The 15,442-nt window shown below is 45.3% G+C and overlaps 1 protein-coding gene across 2 annotated transcripts in view; it reads right to left on the bottom strand.

Annotated features, from left to right (window-relative positions):
* Rab7b (RAB7B, member RAS oncogene family) overlaps positions 1-15,442 on the bottom strand; it is a 29,436-nt gene that overhangs the window by 8,014 nt on the left and 5,980 nt on the right. Inside the window, exons 2-6 of one of the 2 annotated variants that reach the window (XM_031381934.1) lie at positions 12,537-12,624; positions 12,190-12,257; positions 11,126-11,252; positions 10,438-10,653; positions 2,089-2,214 (exon numbers count right to left, since the gene is read on the bottom strand). In XM_031381934.1, the coding sequence (XP_031237794.1) occupies positions 2,089-2,214; positions 10,438-10,653; positions 11,126-11,252; positions 12,190-12,242 (522 nt within the window). In that variant the 5' untranslated portion in view covers positions 12,243-12,257; positions 12,537-12,624. The remainder of the gene's footprint in view (positions 1-2,088; positions 2,215-10,437; positions 10,654-11,125; positions 11,253-12,189; positions 12,258-12,536; positions 12,625-15,442) is intronic. The other variant, XM_031381929.1, reaches the window with a different exon arrangement.

Here is a 15,442-nt window from a genome sequence, read left to right as displayed (position 1 = left end):
AAATAAAGAAAATATCTAAAAAATAAAATAAATAAATAAATAAATAAATAAATAAATAAATAAATAAATAAATAAATGCTTGGTCCCAAGAGGCTTCTATCCCACCATGAGGACTGGCCCAGAGACCACTTCTGGAAATCCCCACTGAATTAGACTCTCCAGCATCAGGCACAGGACTGAAGCTTTTAGATACTCCACAAGGTGTAACTGAAAGGACCTGTGCCGAAGCGCCTTGATAATGATAGCATCACATGTACATGCAATGCCCTTCATACCTGTGTCAATGCTAATATGCCTTTACCTTTGAAAGTGTACATATTCTCAGAGCAAGACCAGCAAGCCAGTGAGATTGTCGAGACCACAGCAGGACTCACCTGTGATGATGTTAGTGCAGAAGCTTGCTGAAAGAATGTTAAGAAGAACCCAATGGATGATGGGAATGGTAATTGCTGTGGTCCTAGGAATTGTCGAATTAGCTACTGCAGCTAGAGTTGCTCTTCAGAAAGAAGAACGAACTACAGAATTTGTCAAAGACTGGCATAGGCATTCTCATGAACTTTGGAGTCAATGACATAAGACAGACATGGGAAACAGTTGATGACATAGCTGTAGTGAGACAATCTGGAATGCTCATGGGAGATCAACCATTAAGGGAACGGATGAGATTGAAATATTATTGCATTACGCCTTTCAGATTCAATGGTAGCAGATACGATTGGGAGAAGCTTATACTGTGTTTGTTAGGTCATCCTAATTCTTCTCAAATGAGTTACTATTTGCAGCAAGAAACTATAGAAACATTTTCAAAGAAGCTGCCTACTATAACAGGCATGGATGTTGCAGGACGTCTTGTAGATGTTGTAACTTCATTTCATTCCATGAATCATGTTGATAAGTTTCTTGCTCTTGTAATTTTTATAATTCTCTTTGTGGTAATAACTTTACTGGTTTTGAAGTGTATGTTGACTTATTTGCATAAGATGTTAGACAACTAGATAGACAAAAGGCCATATTTACTGTATAACTCCATAATTCTCCAACAATAATTGTTATCCCTAACCAATCTGCTTAAAACAAAGAGGGGTGGGCTGGTGAGATGGCTCAGTGGGTAAGAGCACCGATTGCTCTTCTGAAGGTCATGAGTTCAAATCCCAGCAACCACATGGTGGCTCACAACCACCCGTAATGTGATCTGATGCCCTCTTCTGGTGCATCTGAGGACAGCTACAGTGTACTTATAATAAATACATAATAAATAAATCTTTAAAAAAAAAAGTTTAAAAAAAAAACAAAGAGGGTCAAGATGTAGTGATATGTAGAGTAAGACCTTTATGTCTGGCTTTAAATGATATGTATAGTAAAGCCTTTATTCCTGGCTTTGAGTAAAATGTTTCCGCAAAGCCTTTGCTATGTTCGGGTCAGTCAGTAGAGGCTGAGAAGTTGTTATGAGACTGTCTGAACCTTGAAGAAATACTGTCTCTGGAAGGTCTGCACTTGGCGCTATGCGAGAGTCTACAGCTGCACTACTCTTGGTCCTAAGACATTCCCGGGAAACCTGCAGTTCTTACTTTTAATAATGGCTAGCCGTGGTCAAAAGGGACTGAGATTGTGTGGGTTGCCTGCTCTCATGAGCAGCGAAGGGCAGATAGCATTGGTAGCTGGAACCTTTCCCAGCTCCAGTTAACCTTGTATGATGTTTCAATAAAGTATGTGGAGTAACTGGAATGAGCTAGCTGGCTGTCGGTCGTCATCAAGAGCCTGTACTCCTCTGCTCCTTCAGAAAATGAAGGTTTAGTACCTTGGTGAGCTTCTCTCTCTACTCAGCACCTACAACCAACATCAATCAATAACAAGGGATTGTGGTAGCTGGCCAGACTGCAAAACCAACTAACTCCTCACTCCCAGGTACTTACGCCTCTGGCCTCTGTGGCACCAGAATTGCTAAGCCCATCCAACCACTGAATAATGAAGAAGATGAAGACTCCTATCCCCTCCATGTCCTTAGCTGTACCCACATTTTCTTCTTTGGAAGCTCCTGAGGGTTCTGCCTGGGGCAGTTCTGATTAGTTCCACCACGGCATCACTCACCCTCAACAGAGCCCGGCTGGCCAGGACCTCAAAGGCTTGCACCACATTGATGTCATTCTTCGCACTAACTTCAAAGTATGGCATATCCTTCTCTTGACACCATCCGTGGGCCACCTCCTGGGGCACCTGAGGGAGAGAAATGATCACTGTTTCTGTATCGCCATTACCATGGCCACTGTCACTACTGCAGCTGTGGCTTGGGTGTGGGTAAAGAAACATGCCCTGGATGGCACACCTCAGGAGAGGGAGAGTGGATACAGGTCCAGCTCAGCATTCCCCTAGCATCTGAATTGCTGCTGAAAGACTCTACATAAGAACCTTGTTCTTTTTCCGGAGGAACAGCCAAACTGATTTCCAGAGTGGTTGTACCAGCTTGAAATCCCACCAGCAATGAAAGAGTTTTCCTCTTTCTCCACAACCTCTCCAGCCTCTGCTGTCACCTGAGCTTTTTATCCTAGCCAATCTGACTGGTGTGAGGCGGAATCTCAGGGTTGTTTTGATTTGCATTTCCCTGATGACTAAGGATGTTGAACATTTCTTTAGGTGCTTCTTAGCCATTCGGTATTCGTCAGTTGAGAATTCTTTGTTTAGCTCTGTACCCCATTTTTAAATATGTTTACTTGGTTCTCTGGAGTCTAACTTCTTGAGTTCTTTGTATATATTGGATATTAGCCCTCTATCAGGTATAAGATATCAAGTGGCCATAGGTTTGTGGGTTCATTTCTGGGTCTTCAATTCTATTCCATTGATTCCATTGATCTACTTGGCTGTCACTGTACCAACACCATGCAGTTTTTATCACAATTGCTCTGTAGTACAGCTTAAGGTCCAGAATGGTGATTCCACCAGGGGTTCCTTTATTGTTGAGAATAGTAGTACTACCAGAGGACCCAGCTATACCACTCCTGGGCATATACCCAGAAGATGCTCCAACATGTAATAAGGACACATGCTCCACCATGTTCATAGCAGCCTTATTTATAATAGCCAGAAACTGGAAACAACCCAGATGTCCCTCAACAGAGGAATGGATACAGAAAATATGGTACATCTACACAATGGAGTACTACTCAGCTATTAAAAACAATGAATTTATGAAATTCTTAGGGAAATGGATGGATCTGGAGAATATTATCCTGAGTGAGGTAACCCAATCACAAAAGAACACACATGGTATGCATTCTCTGATAAGTGGATATTAGCCCAGAAGATCGGAATACACAAAGTACAATCCACAAACCACAAGAAACTCAAGAAGGAAGACCAAAATGTGGATACTTCATTCCTTCTTAAAAGGGGGAACAAAATATCCATGGAAGGAGTTGCAGAGACTAACTATGGAGCAGTGACTGAAGGAAGGACAATCCAGAGACTGCTCTACCTGGGAATCCTTCCCAGATTCAGTCATCAAATCCAGACACTATTGTGGATGCCGTCAAGTGCTGGCTGAGAGGATCCTGGTATAGCTGTCTCCTGAGAGGCTCTGACAGTACCCAACTAATACAGAGGTAGAGGCTCACAGCCATCCATTGGACTGAGTACAGGGTCCCCAATGAAAGAGCTAGAGAAAGGACCCAAGGAGCTGAAGGGTTTGCAGCCCCTTAGGGTGAACAACAATATGAACTAACTAGTACCCCCAGAGCTCCCCAGGACTAAACCAGCAACCAAAGAGTACACATGGTGGGACTAATGGCTTCAGCAGCATATGTATAGTAGAGGATGGCAAGTCAGTCATCAATGGGAGGAGAGACCCTTGGCCCTGTGAAGGTTCTGTGCCCCAGTGTAGGGGAATGCCAGGGCCAGTAAGCAGGAGGGTGGGGTGGCAAGCAGGGGAAGCAGAGAGGGAACAGGGGTTTGTTCTTGTTCTTGTTCTTGTTCTTGTTTTTTATTTTTATTTTATTTTTTTCTTTTTTTCAGAGGGGAAACTGGGAAAGGAGACATTGTATGACATGTAAATAAAGAAACTATCTAATAATTTTTTTTTTTAAAAAAAGAACATTGTTCTTTACTGTCACCCTATGAGACTGTAGTTTCCTTCAGCTTGGGCTCAGCCTGCATATGTGAGCCGTCTGAGAAAAGCCATTGCTCCCAAGTGCAAATGGCTGGATGCAGTGTGGGGCTACTAAGTATGCTTCTGAATTACTTTGAAGGGTGACTCATACCAAAGAGCGTGATATCTCTCATTAGCTATTTTGAGGGGGAAATTACCACATATTTTCTATATGCTGTGGCTGGTACTTTAAAAATTGTTTAAATGTATTTAAGGGAATCAAGCGGTTTCTCTAGGAGAAAGGATCGTTTGGTCCTTTTCCTAGAACACAGGGCAGGTTGGGGAAACCAAAGGCCATCCTTCCTCACATTGTTTCCTCATGGCTTGCAGGTTCTGGGAACCCCTGTCTTACTGAGATCAGAGAGTCCCCATTGCTGTCTACTGTCTCTGGTTTCTTGCTCTCCTGCTCTCAGGACTGGCAGGAATGCCCAGTAGCTTGTGTCTTCTTTTCACAGTGCCTCTGTAGCCCACCACCACCGCACTGGCATTGTGAGGTTTGCAACTTAAGACTTCAGTGGTCAGCTGAGCAAGAGTGTCCAGGTCTGAGTCTTGCCCTCTGATGCCTCAGTTTTCCCTGCCTTTGGAGAGAGGGACCCCAGTGTTGTTGAGGAGTGTTCCCTCCTGTAACTGGGTAAGCCATGAAGACTCCTTCTACCTTAGGTTGATCCTACACTGTTTAGTGATTCTGAACCTGCGGGTGGTGACCATCTGCAAACACATATTTCCAATGGTCATAGGAACCTCCAACCATATTGCTGCTTCATAACTGTAATTTTGCTACGGATCAGCGTTTCAGTTCCTAAGCGCATCAGAAAATGTCTGTTTTCTGATGGTCACGATCCATAGGTTGAGAACCGCTGGTTTAAGAGGAATGCTGGGGATGTCTAGTGAGTGACATGTCTACAAATAGTCACTGGATATTAATACCTTATACCCGGATGGCATCTTGAAATAGTCGTCAGATATTAACACCTTGTACACTGTTACTATCCTGGGTACACAAAGGACTGTGAATCTTTTGAAGTCCCCGAGGGCAAAGTCTAGACACTTCCTCATGTCCAGCCTGCTCTAGCTCCCAGCTCCCCAGAGACCCTGAGTCTCTAAGTGCATCTAAGTTACCTGTACTCTGCAGTTACTATCAACAGTGAAGTGCGTGCAAAGCAACTCTTTCTCTAGGCTGCAATGGAACAGCCCGGGTCTGTGCCCAAGGTTGATCCCTCACTGAGAGAGCTTGGAAGTCATTCCCTTGGCTGCAGCTGCAGCCACAGCTCTGCTGTCCCTTCCCTTGAAGCAGACAGTGACCCACATTCACCTTATCTGCCACCCTTCTGATTGGTTTCAAAAATGACTGAATGGAATCTCGAGGGCATCAGTTGAGACTGTGCTGCAAGCCACTTCTTTCTGGGTCTCCAGCCCGTCGCCCCACAGGGGGCTGTCTGGGAAAGAAGCCATCAGACAGCACCTTTAGTTTTCTCTACCATTGCAGCTATGAGTTGATGACGTTGACGACTGTCTTATCTTTTTATGTAGGAAGCATAATAGTTGTTTACAACTTAAGCTCAGAGGACTTCAAAAGTATCTAAGACGTCGTACCTGGAGACATAGTGTCACTTTCACGAGTTCTCCTCTTGCTTACAATGGACTGTTAACATTTGGTTCTGCTCGTTCATTGGGAACCAATGTTTGACCAAAACTAGGCCAGATTATAAACACTTATTTATATTTATTTATTCACTTTCAGTATGTGTGTGTGTGCGTGTGCCTGTGTGTATGCATGTGTGAGTGTATGTGTGTGTGTGTGTGTGTGTGCGCGCGTGCGTGCGTGTGTGCGCACATGTATGGGCATCAGAGACAAGGTGTAGAAGTCAATTCTTTCTTTCCATGGATTTGTCCCAGGCATCACAGTCAGGCCATCTGACTCTGTGGCAAGTGTCTTTACTGCTGAACCATCAGGTTGGCTCCAGTTAGTATAATACTAGTTGTGATGCTCTACCATCTCATATATATTGAAAATGACTGTTATATAAATTTAAAATTAGCAGAGGGGCCAGAGAGATGATTCAGCAGCTCTTCTTGCAGAAGACCTGGGTTCAGTTCCCAGCACCCACATGGCAACTCAGTTCCTGACTATAACTCCAGCTCCAGGGATCTGATGCCCTCTTCCGGCCTCTGTCGGCACTGCATGCATGTGGAGAACTTACATGCACCAAGCAAAATAGTCATATACATAAAATAAAAATAAATAAAGCTTTCAAAGAATTAGCTTATCTGAAACTACTTAGTAAGCCTCCAAGAATAACAAAGACTAGGAGACACCATTCTGATTCCAGTTGGTTGTAGGCCAGAACTCACCCACCCCTCACCCCCACCCCCTCTGACCCCCGGGGCACGGAGCAAAGCATAAAAGCTCCCAAGAATAAACCCTTGCAGCTCAGATGTTACACCCCTTTCTCACGAGCTAAGGTTTTCCCATTACTGGCTTCTGTAGGAGCGGTTTTTAAACAAAAGTGAGCCAGTAATTTCTTTAAAAATCATTCTGGCTGTATGCATGTGTTGGCATATGTATGTGCGTATTTCCCATAGTAAAATATGCACCACATAAAAACTAACAATGTAGTCTCATTTAAGTGTATAATTCAGGGCATGATGTATGATGCCTGCTCTCGAGTGACCATCATCACTACTCAGGTCCAGAATTTCCTCCTCCCCAAATATAGCAATGTACTTTTAAATACTTATATTCTTTTAATTAAGTAGGGAAAACTACTGTGTTTTCCGAGCCTGTCCTCTAGTGGCATTAAGGAGGATACAATTACATTTCCTTTAATTCTCAAATAGTGTAAAGAACCCATCTTCTTGTTGCCATGGCAGAGAAGAGGTTGGAGTGGACCCAGGGCATGCAGGGAGCATGGTGACCATGGGTGGCCAGCTCAGCCAGGGTGCTAAAAGGGATAGTGCCCGCTCCCTCAGCTCTATGCTGGTGACTGCAAGCTCCCTAGATACCATCATTTGGCTAGTCTTCATTTTCCTCATCCCAACCAGGAGTTGACAAACTCTTTGCTAACTTAGCACCAGAGTGAAGAGAGCCGAGGGCAGGAGCTGCCCCGCTCAATTCTTGGCTTTAACAATATCCATGTTGTGTTACGAGTTCTCTTCATTCTCTTCCCACTTCCTCTTCCCCACTTCCCTGAACTCATTTCATTATTGTTCAGTACATCTGGTTCCTACTAGGCCACCTCCTTCCTCTCTCTGGGCCTACCTGGCTGACGGACAAACTTCCTTTATCTTTCCCAAACCATCTTTTGTCTGCCCCATTTGGTGATGGTGGCTCCTCCCTGGGTCTCCATCTCCCTTTTACCATCTCCATTGTGGCCATCCCCACGTGTGTCTCTCCACAGATGATGGAGGGGGTTGGCTTGCCTGGTGCCTCATTGCTTCTTCCAGCCCCCTATTCTTCTCTAAAGCAAAGCTCACCCCCCGGGGGGGGCTTGGCTCAGACCTATCCTATGAGCCATCACCTTCTCTACACCCAGCCAGGCATCCATCATTCATTGAACGTTTGCAATCTGCTTCCTTTCTCCATCAGCTCAAGGCTGCCACTACTCAGAGTAGCAAGAGCGGTTTTTTTTTTTTTTTTTTTTTTTTTTTTTTTTTTTTTCTGCTATCAACCTCTCTGCTTTTCCATCTTCTCCACAGAATCAGATCCAAACACAAAACTGGCCGTCCTCTCTTCGACCAGAGCTTTCCTCTTTCCGACTGCTGCACACCCATCCTACCCTGCTCTCTAGTGTCTGATGCTCAGACTGCCCCGCCCCATTTCCTAGGTTTCCTCAGAGCCCTCCCACCCTTTGATTCCCTTGCTTGGAAAAGCTTCAGTCCCAGGTCCCTGATGCATGTACTCTAGCAGGGCTGTTGAAACACACCCAACACATGCACCCAAGCTCACAGCCTCCTCCTTCAGCCAAGCCCTTCCTGTTTTGTCAGCTCTTGTCTTTGTCCTTCACCAGCTCATCCTCTGGTGTTTGGATTTAGATACCCAAATAGTCAGAATCCAACCCTAAATTGTATTAATTTGGAATCTATAAAAGCTAGAGAGATTCTAAGTATCCAACCTTTACCATGGTTCTTAAGCCTCCTTTTTTACTTCCCTATTCACTGGAAAGTGGTAGCTCTTACTTTATTGAGAAAACCCTGGCCTTCTTCTCTCGAACTCACTCAACTTGACACACAGGTATATGAAAGGAGATGCTAAAATGGATGTTGGATCTCAGAATTGTAATCTGATAGACTTTGGGTATGCAGTGGGGTGGCCATAAGACCATGTGTATTTCCAAGGGCTTATGGATGAAGAGTCTCTTTAGATAACACTAATGTCTATAGCATGAACACAAAAAGCTTGGAAAGAAGGATTGGGTAAGATTCCTCGGAGAAAGCTGAGTTGTAAATATAGTTACTCCTACCTCCCATAGTAGTTGGAAGAGAGCCTTGGGGTGGGTTGCTGACAGACAGCCTGTGGAGCTTGGTAGACATGAAAGGCTGGGGTCTGCATATACCTAAGGGTTCCAAGGTGAAAGATCCTGAGGTGGAGAGAGAACTGGATCCTTAGAACATGGTCAGAAGGCATGAGTATGCCTTGGCTAGGCATGGGTTCCATAGAGGAGCAGCAAGGTTGGAGCTCCTAAGAGCATTGATTGGAGCTGAAGCAGAAGAGGCCGAGCGGTGGTGGTGCACACCTTTAATCCCAGCACTTGGAGGCAGAGGCAGGCAGACTTCTGAGTTCGAGGCCAGCCTGGTCTACAAAGTGAGTTCCAGGACAGCCAAGGTGACACAGAGGAAACCCTGTCTCGAAAAAAACAAACAGGAAAAAAAAAAAACAAGAAAGCATACTGTGAGCATAATGAAATGTCACCCACTTAGGGAGTCTGAAAGACCCAAAGGAATGGCTCCCCAAGAGGAACCTTACCACACATGCCATGCCCGAGAACATAAAGAAAGCTACACCAAGAGAGACCCACAAAACAAGAACTATCCTGCTCCCTGACCACTTCTCCTTCTTCCTACTTCCAACTTCACTCCAGACAGGACTATACCCCAGAGCTCCTATCTGACCTAGGCAGGTGGGGATGCTGGACTTGAAAAGCCAGCAGTGAAGCCCCTACGGCAGCTGGCCCATTAAGGAAAGAGAGACTTGGATTACTGTCTGAGATAGGATGTCTGACTGACACTGAGTCTCCGACCTCAACTGGTCACACAGAACTGAAGACGTGTTCTCAGCACGCACTTCTCCCCTGAGGTTTTGTTCTTAGGTATCCCAAAGCTTGCAGCTTCCCTAGCTGCTTGAGGTTGTTCTCCAAGCTTCTCGGATTCTGGACACCCAGACTAAACATGTCCTCTCTGAACAGGGATCTTGCCTCTCTGCAGGTGGAGACACCTGGAAGCACCCCTTCTGTCTCCCTCCCTTCTCCTGTCCACCCCATACTTCATGGTGCTAAGTTTTGGTTCAATTCTCCTGAGGTTTTCTGTTTGAAGCACCGTGAAAACAGAGTTCAGACGCAATGACTTTGTTTCCCAGCATGGTTTTCCGTGAGAAATACTGAGAGGATGTGGTTCTAACAGCTCCTTTGGGTACTATTTGGGCTTTGATCAGCACAAAATACCTTCGTGTCATGCTTTACAAATCAAGAAAATCTCTATTCTTTTTCTACTTGCAAGTAAAGGTTGAAGAACTTTCCACTCAACAGCCCTGTGATGGCTACGACCTACACAGGTGGACAACCACTGCAGTCATAGGGTAGACCAGTTGTCAAACAGTTCATTGGCTATCCTGGGTATGCATAACTTAGTGAGAAATGATTAGTTGCCTAGCAAACTTGTACATCAAAGAATTGATACCTTTAGATACCTTTGTGACTCTAGGCAGAAATACTGTTCGAAGATGAAATCAAATTCCACCAAGATTTGACTCCTCTGAGGTCTTAACTCTCTGGCTCCCTGTGACTCATGTTTTCAGTTCATATCATATTGCTTCTATAACCTATAACCCACTTCTAGGGATAGGAAGCTAGCTCTCCATTCTGGACTTAGATGGCCTTTCACTGTGACCTCCAAATCTCCGAAGTATATAACTATCATTGCTTTTACCATGTTGTACCATAATTGTCATTACTAGACTATAGATTTTTTGAGGCAAGGACTCTGTCAGCACTGTATGTGAGCCCCAACACAGTACGAGGCATGCAGCTGTTACATACAGTTTGTGAGTGAGCAAATGAATGAATGAATGAATGAATGAACAGTACCTTCCTATCTTCCAGATCGATTTTGTTCCCCAGCACCACCATGGGATATGACTGCTCCATAGGGACAATCTTTGCCAGGACATCATCCCTCCAGATATCCAGGGCTTCAAAGGACTCTGGATCAGTAACATCAAATGCCAGGATACAGCCATCGGAACCTTTGTAGAATGTTGATACCATTGAGCGGAACCGCTCTTGACCACCCGTGTCCCAGATCTGGAGGGGAAGAGGAGCGCCCCACAGGGCTCTGATGAGTGGCTGAAGGGAAGCCCAGCAAGGTTGTATCATGCCAAAGCCTTCACTTCTGGATGGGGAAAATCCTGGTATAATGCCCTTCCACACCCAGGCACTGCATGCACTCTTACCACCGCTACCCCCACTCTACTACAGCTCTTAGCTCTCACTTTTTCTCTAGTTTATCAGGGTAAGGGTTGTTAGCCCATCTCCCAACAGTAAATATATTTTGGCTTTGAAGGTCATCTGTCCGAGTCATACTGTTCACTTCTGCTATGGTAGAGAAACAAGTGGGTGTGCCTGTGCCCCAGTGAAGAGACAAGGCTTAGAGCCCAGATTAGCTCATGTTTGTGCTGCTCTCTCTCCAGATCCTCTGAGCTTCTAGTACATGTTGCTGTGTATGTGGGTGGTTTTTAGGTATGTGTGTAGTAAAGAGACAGAGGGCACAGCTCACCTGCAGCTTCAAAGTCGTGTCATCCAGTATGAGAATTTTGGAGAGGATGCTGGCCCCCAGCGTGGTCTGGTATTCCTCGAAAAATGTTTGGTGTACATATTGGTGAAGGAGAGAGGTCTTTCCCACACTGAGGAAAAAAATTCCACACATGTGTAAATACATACCTATAAATACACACACATACACACACACACACACACACACACACACACACACACCTATGCTATTCTCAGGATACTACCATCCCCGTCACACTGCAGTATTTTCCTTCCTTCCTTCTTTCCTTTCTTCCTTTCTTTCTTTCTTTCTTTCTTTGTTTCTTTGTTTCTTTCTTTCTTTCTTTCTTTTTTTCTTCCTTCCTTCCTTTCTTTTTCTTTTCTTTTTTTCCTTTTTTTCTTTTTGGAATTTAAGAAAGGGCTTTGATGAGCAACTCTGAATAAGGATAGACACAGAACAACAGTGTATACCTTAGGTTGGGCTCAGGCTGCTCAGAGAGTTGCCCAGATTCTTTTTTTTTTTTTTTTTTGGTTTTTTGAGACAGGGTCTCTCTGTGTAGCCCTGGCTGTCCTGGAACTTACTCTGTAGACCAGGCTGGCCTCGAACTCAGAAATCCACCTGCCTCTGCCTCCCAAGTGCTGGGATTAAAGGCGTGCGCCACCACAGCCCGGCTAGTTGCCCAGATTCTAAATTTCTAGTATCAATGGTCTAGAGACCACCCTAGAGCAAAGAATATGAAATCATTTCTAGAAGCAGAAACCAACCAAAATGAGCCATTTGGGATAAAGTTAAGTATCCCACAACAGTGTGTAGGGTTTTGTTGGGTGTAGCAGGACGTAGGTCGACCCAGAGATGCAAGGGTGCTAGTGAGCTGGACCCGAACCAAGAACTTTTTGCCAGCTTCTTTCTCTTAGCTCAGCTCCCTTCCTTGAAGGAAGATGCAATTCTGCTGTCACTCTGACTCAGACAGGGTCCCTGGGAGGTGGGAGCACAGCCTGGAGCACCGTCTTAACACACCCAGGTGGAGTTCCTCTCCAGAAAACACCCAGCAGCCAGGCTTGGCTTACCCAAGTGCACCAACAATGATAAGTTTCAGGTCCACCTTCTTTCGGGGATTCATGAGGGGCTTCAGGGCCTGTGGGGAAACAGAAGTCATTTCACACTGGCTGGTCTTGCTTGTAGCCATTGTTGCAGAGGCTAACCCTCCCCTACTCAGTCACTGCAGCCCTCCCTCAAGTGTCTTTCACTACACTCTAGCAATAGCACTTAGCATCCCGTGAGCTCTGTTTCCCTCTGCTTTACCAGGATCTTGCTAAGGACTCTAGTTCTGAAGCACACACGTGTCTCAGCACCCCGTCCACACCCCTCCCTTGACTTTCCCTTGCCAAAGTTACAAGATGGATAAGTCGCTCACCCTTCAGCTCTTCCAATCCTGCTCTGGGAGGTAGCTGAGAGTGCCAAACGGCAGGGCAGATCTGAACAGAGACTTCTCACAACACAGCCTAGAACCAGGAATGGAGGCCAGCGTGGGGAGAGGGGATGGGCTGGGCAGGACAAGGGATTCATTGTCATGACTGCCTGGAGGCTTTGGATGGACAAGAACTCCTCCCCCAGCCAAAGCATGTGGCACTTGCCAATCACAGGTTCTTTGCTGCAGCTGGAAGGGGATGAAGTCAGTACACGTTACTGGAAAGCTACTTGGCAGCATGTGCGGCGAGCCTCAAAATAGCTCTGACCTCTACTTCTAGCAATTTTTCTACAGAAATCACCAGGAACTTGAGCAAATACTGTTTCTCCTTTCCAACGTTTTATTGATTCTCTGTGAATTTTACATAGTGCACCCCAATTCCACCTATCTCTCCCTTGAATCCAACCTCCGTCCTGGCAACCTACCTACCCTGCAAAAGAAAAGAAAATAAGATAGAACAAAAAAATAAAATGCTAGGGGCTGGAGAGATGGCTCAGAGGTTGAGAGCACTGTCTCCTCTTCCAGAGGTCCTGAGCTCAATTCCCAGTAACCACACAATGGCTCACAACCATCTGTAATGGGATCTGATGCCCTCTTCTAACATGCAGGTATACATGCTGATAGAACACTCATATATGTAAAATAAATAAATACATCTTAAAAACAACAACAACAACAACAACGAAAACGGTGTTGTGGAAGCTATAGTATGTTGCAGTGTGTTCCACAATACACCCTATTGTCCATACATGTTTACTTGCAAATATTCATTACAGTGAATCATTGGTCTATTCTGAGGCCTCTAGCTTCTGCTACGCTATCTATATTTGATCCTCACAGGGACTCCTCTAGGATACCCTGTTGTTGCCCTGTCTCATAGAGACCCTACAGCTTTGGATCTGCAGGATGGGCCCTTTCATGTGCTCTAGCAGATCATAGATGGGGTAGATGTTGGGGTTGGCCAACTCAAAGCCCTGGATCTGGACCTGGGAGGTAGCTAAGTTGGTCTGCCTGCCAGTTCTCCTGTGCTCAAACCACCTGGGCGAGATCTCCAGCCCTGTTCCAACTAGTCTACCCAATGCCACAGTGTCAGTAAGGGGCAGGACCAGCTCTCCTGGGCTCACACCCTTGGGGCAGCTCACCTGCATACCTACTACCAGTGTCAGCTCTATGGTACTGCCTATGTAAGGCTCAGGGTCTGCTCTCCTCAGTACTGAAGCCAGCCATGGACCCAGCTCTTTTACTCTCATGACCTTGGGGTTGTTCACCAGCTCCCCTAATGTCAGAGTCAGCTCTACTGTGCTGCTTAGGTGAGGGGGAATTTCAGCTCAGCACGGTACCTCAGGTAGCAATCCAGACCAGAGACATCTGCATGGCCTTTGGTAATAATAACACAGGCCTGGGACATCAACACAGACCTTGGCTACCATAGGACTATGGACCCAGACATGACCCTTGGTGGCAGCCAGAGCCAGGAACTCACCATGGCCTCCTCATGTATGCCTATTCCTTACTGTTGTTGAGAGCAAAGACTTTTATTGTTCAAGACTGTCCTTCCAGTATTGCTTATAAGTACCCAACAATGATGAGGTATGTAGGCTAGCATACATGATGGTGACTTTCTTAGTAGTCATTGGAGTAGAGTATTGGGGTATTTTATTATATGTGGGGGAAGTTCATGATCTATGATCTGGTGAAAAGTTGGTGCTAAATAAAGTGTGCAAGATCATCTAAGTGTCAACTAATATCACAATTGTGTTAATTATTTTTCAGTATTGAGGATTAAATCCAGGGCTTTATGAACACTGGACAAGCATCATATGCAGAGGTCCCATGAAATACAAAATGTATACACTGTAAAATAGTTAAATACAATTAAATAATATCTATACTACAGAGCATAAATAAATGTACCCCTTTCCTGTGAGGGGAATGCATGAAAGCCTGGACTTGACCCTGGGATCGCCTAAGATGAAACACAAAGGACTTCCCCTAGGAAACCCCAGGGAATAAGGAACAGGGACCGAGTGATGCTAGAAAGTGGTGCTGACAACATGGCGGGCCTGAAGAAGTGAGGCATGTGTTGTGGTGATATTTCCTAGTAGATAATGAAATAAAATTATGGGGATGAAGAATGAAAAAGGTGATTGATTTGCTTCTGGGGAGGAAGCGAGATTGATGTGGATTATGATTCTTACATCCCATCTATCTATCCATCCATCCATTCATCCATATTATTCTAGCTGCTTAGCAAAAAAGTTCTCCATCTCCCTGGGATGTGGAGGCCGAGAACTAAAGAAACCAACTTGGCCTGGTATACTGCAACAATGTTGCTGCTCACAAAGGCAAGCAACCAAGAAGTGGCTGAGAAGTCTCTTAAAGGGGCGGGTCTTTGAACATCAGTTATCTGTTTGGAAGGAGCCCGAGGGCAATGAAACATTGTTTCCTAACACTTTGGTACAGTGTGTCAACTTAACTTAAAAGACCACCCCAACAGCTTAGAAGGACTTCAAGTTTCAAAATAGAGGCAGTAGATAAGACAGTGCCAGCTGAGCAAACTACCTAAGTGGCTTGTACCACATTATGTGTAGCGCGCTGTTCTCACCATAGCTGTGAGGTGAGTGCAAACCGGCCTCAGAGAACAGTTAACCCAATGGGCTATTGCTCAGTACAACTACAGTGCTGGCCTAACTTGAACAAGGCTTCCATCCTTACCATCAAAATGAGTGTGTGTGTGTGTGTGTGTATGTATGTGGTGTGTTGCCATGCACACTTTGCGTGACTGCAGTATTTGAGGTGTAAACTTCAAGGAAAGTCAGTCTCCTGCCTCCGCATTGTCGCCTGGCACCCCA

The sequence above is a fragment of the Mastomys coucha genome, unplaced genomic scaffold (genome assembly GCF_008632895.1).
Source record: "Mastomys coucha isolate ucsf_1 unplaced genomic scaffold, UCSF_Mcou_1 pScaffold1, whole genome shotgun sequence".
NCBI lineage: Eukaryota > Metazoa > Chordata > Mammalia > Rodentia > Muridae > Mastomys > Mastomys coucha.
Note: the sequence above shows the minus strand (reverse complement) of the source record. Positions and strands in the feature narration are given on the sequence as shown.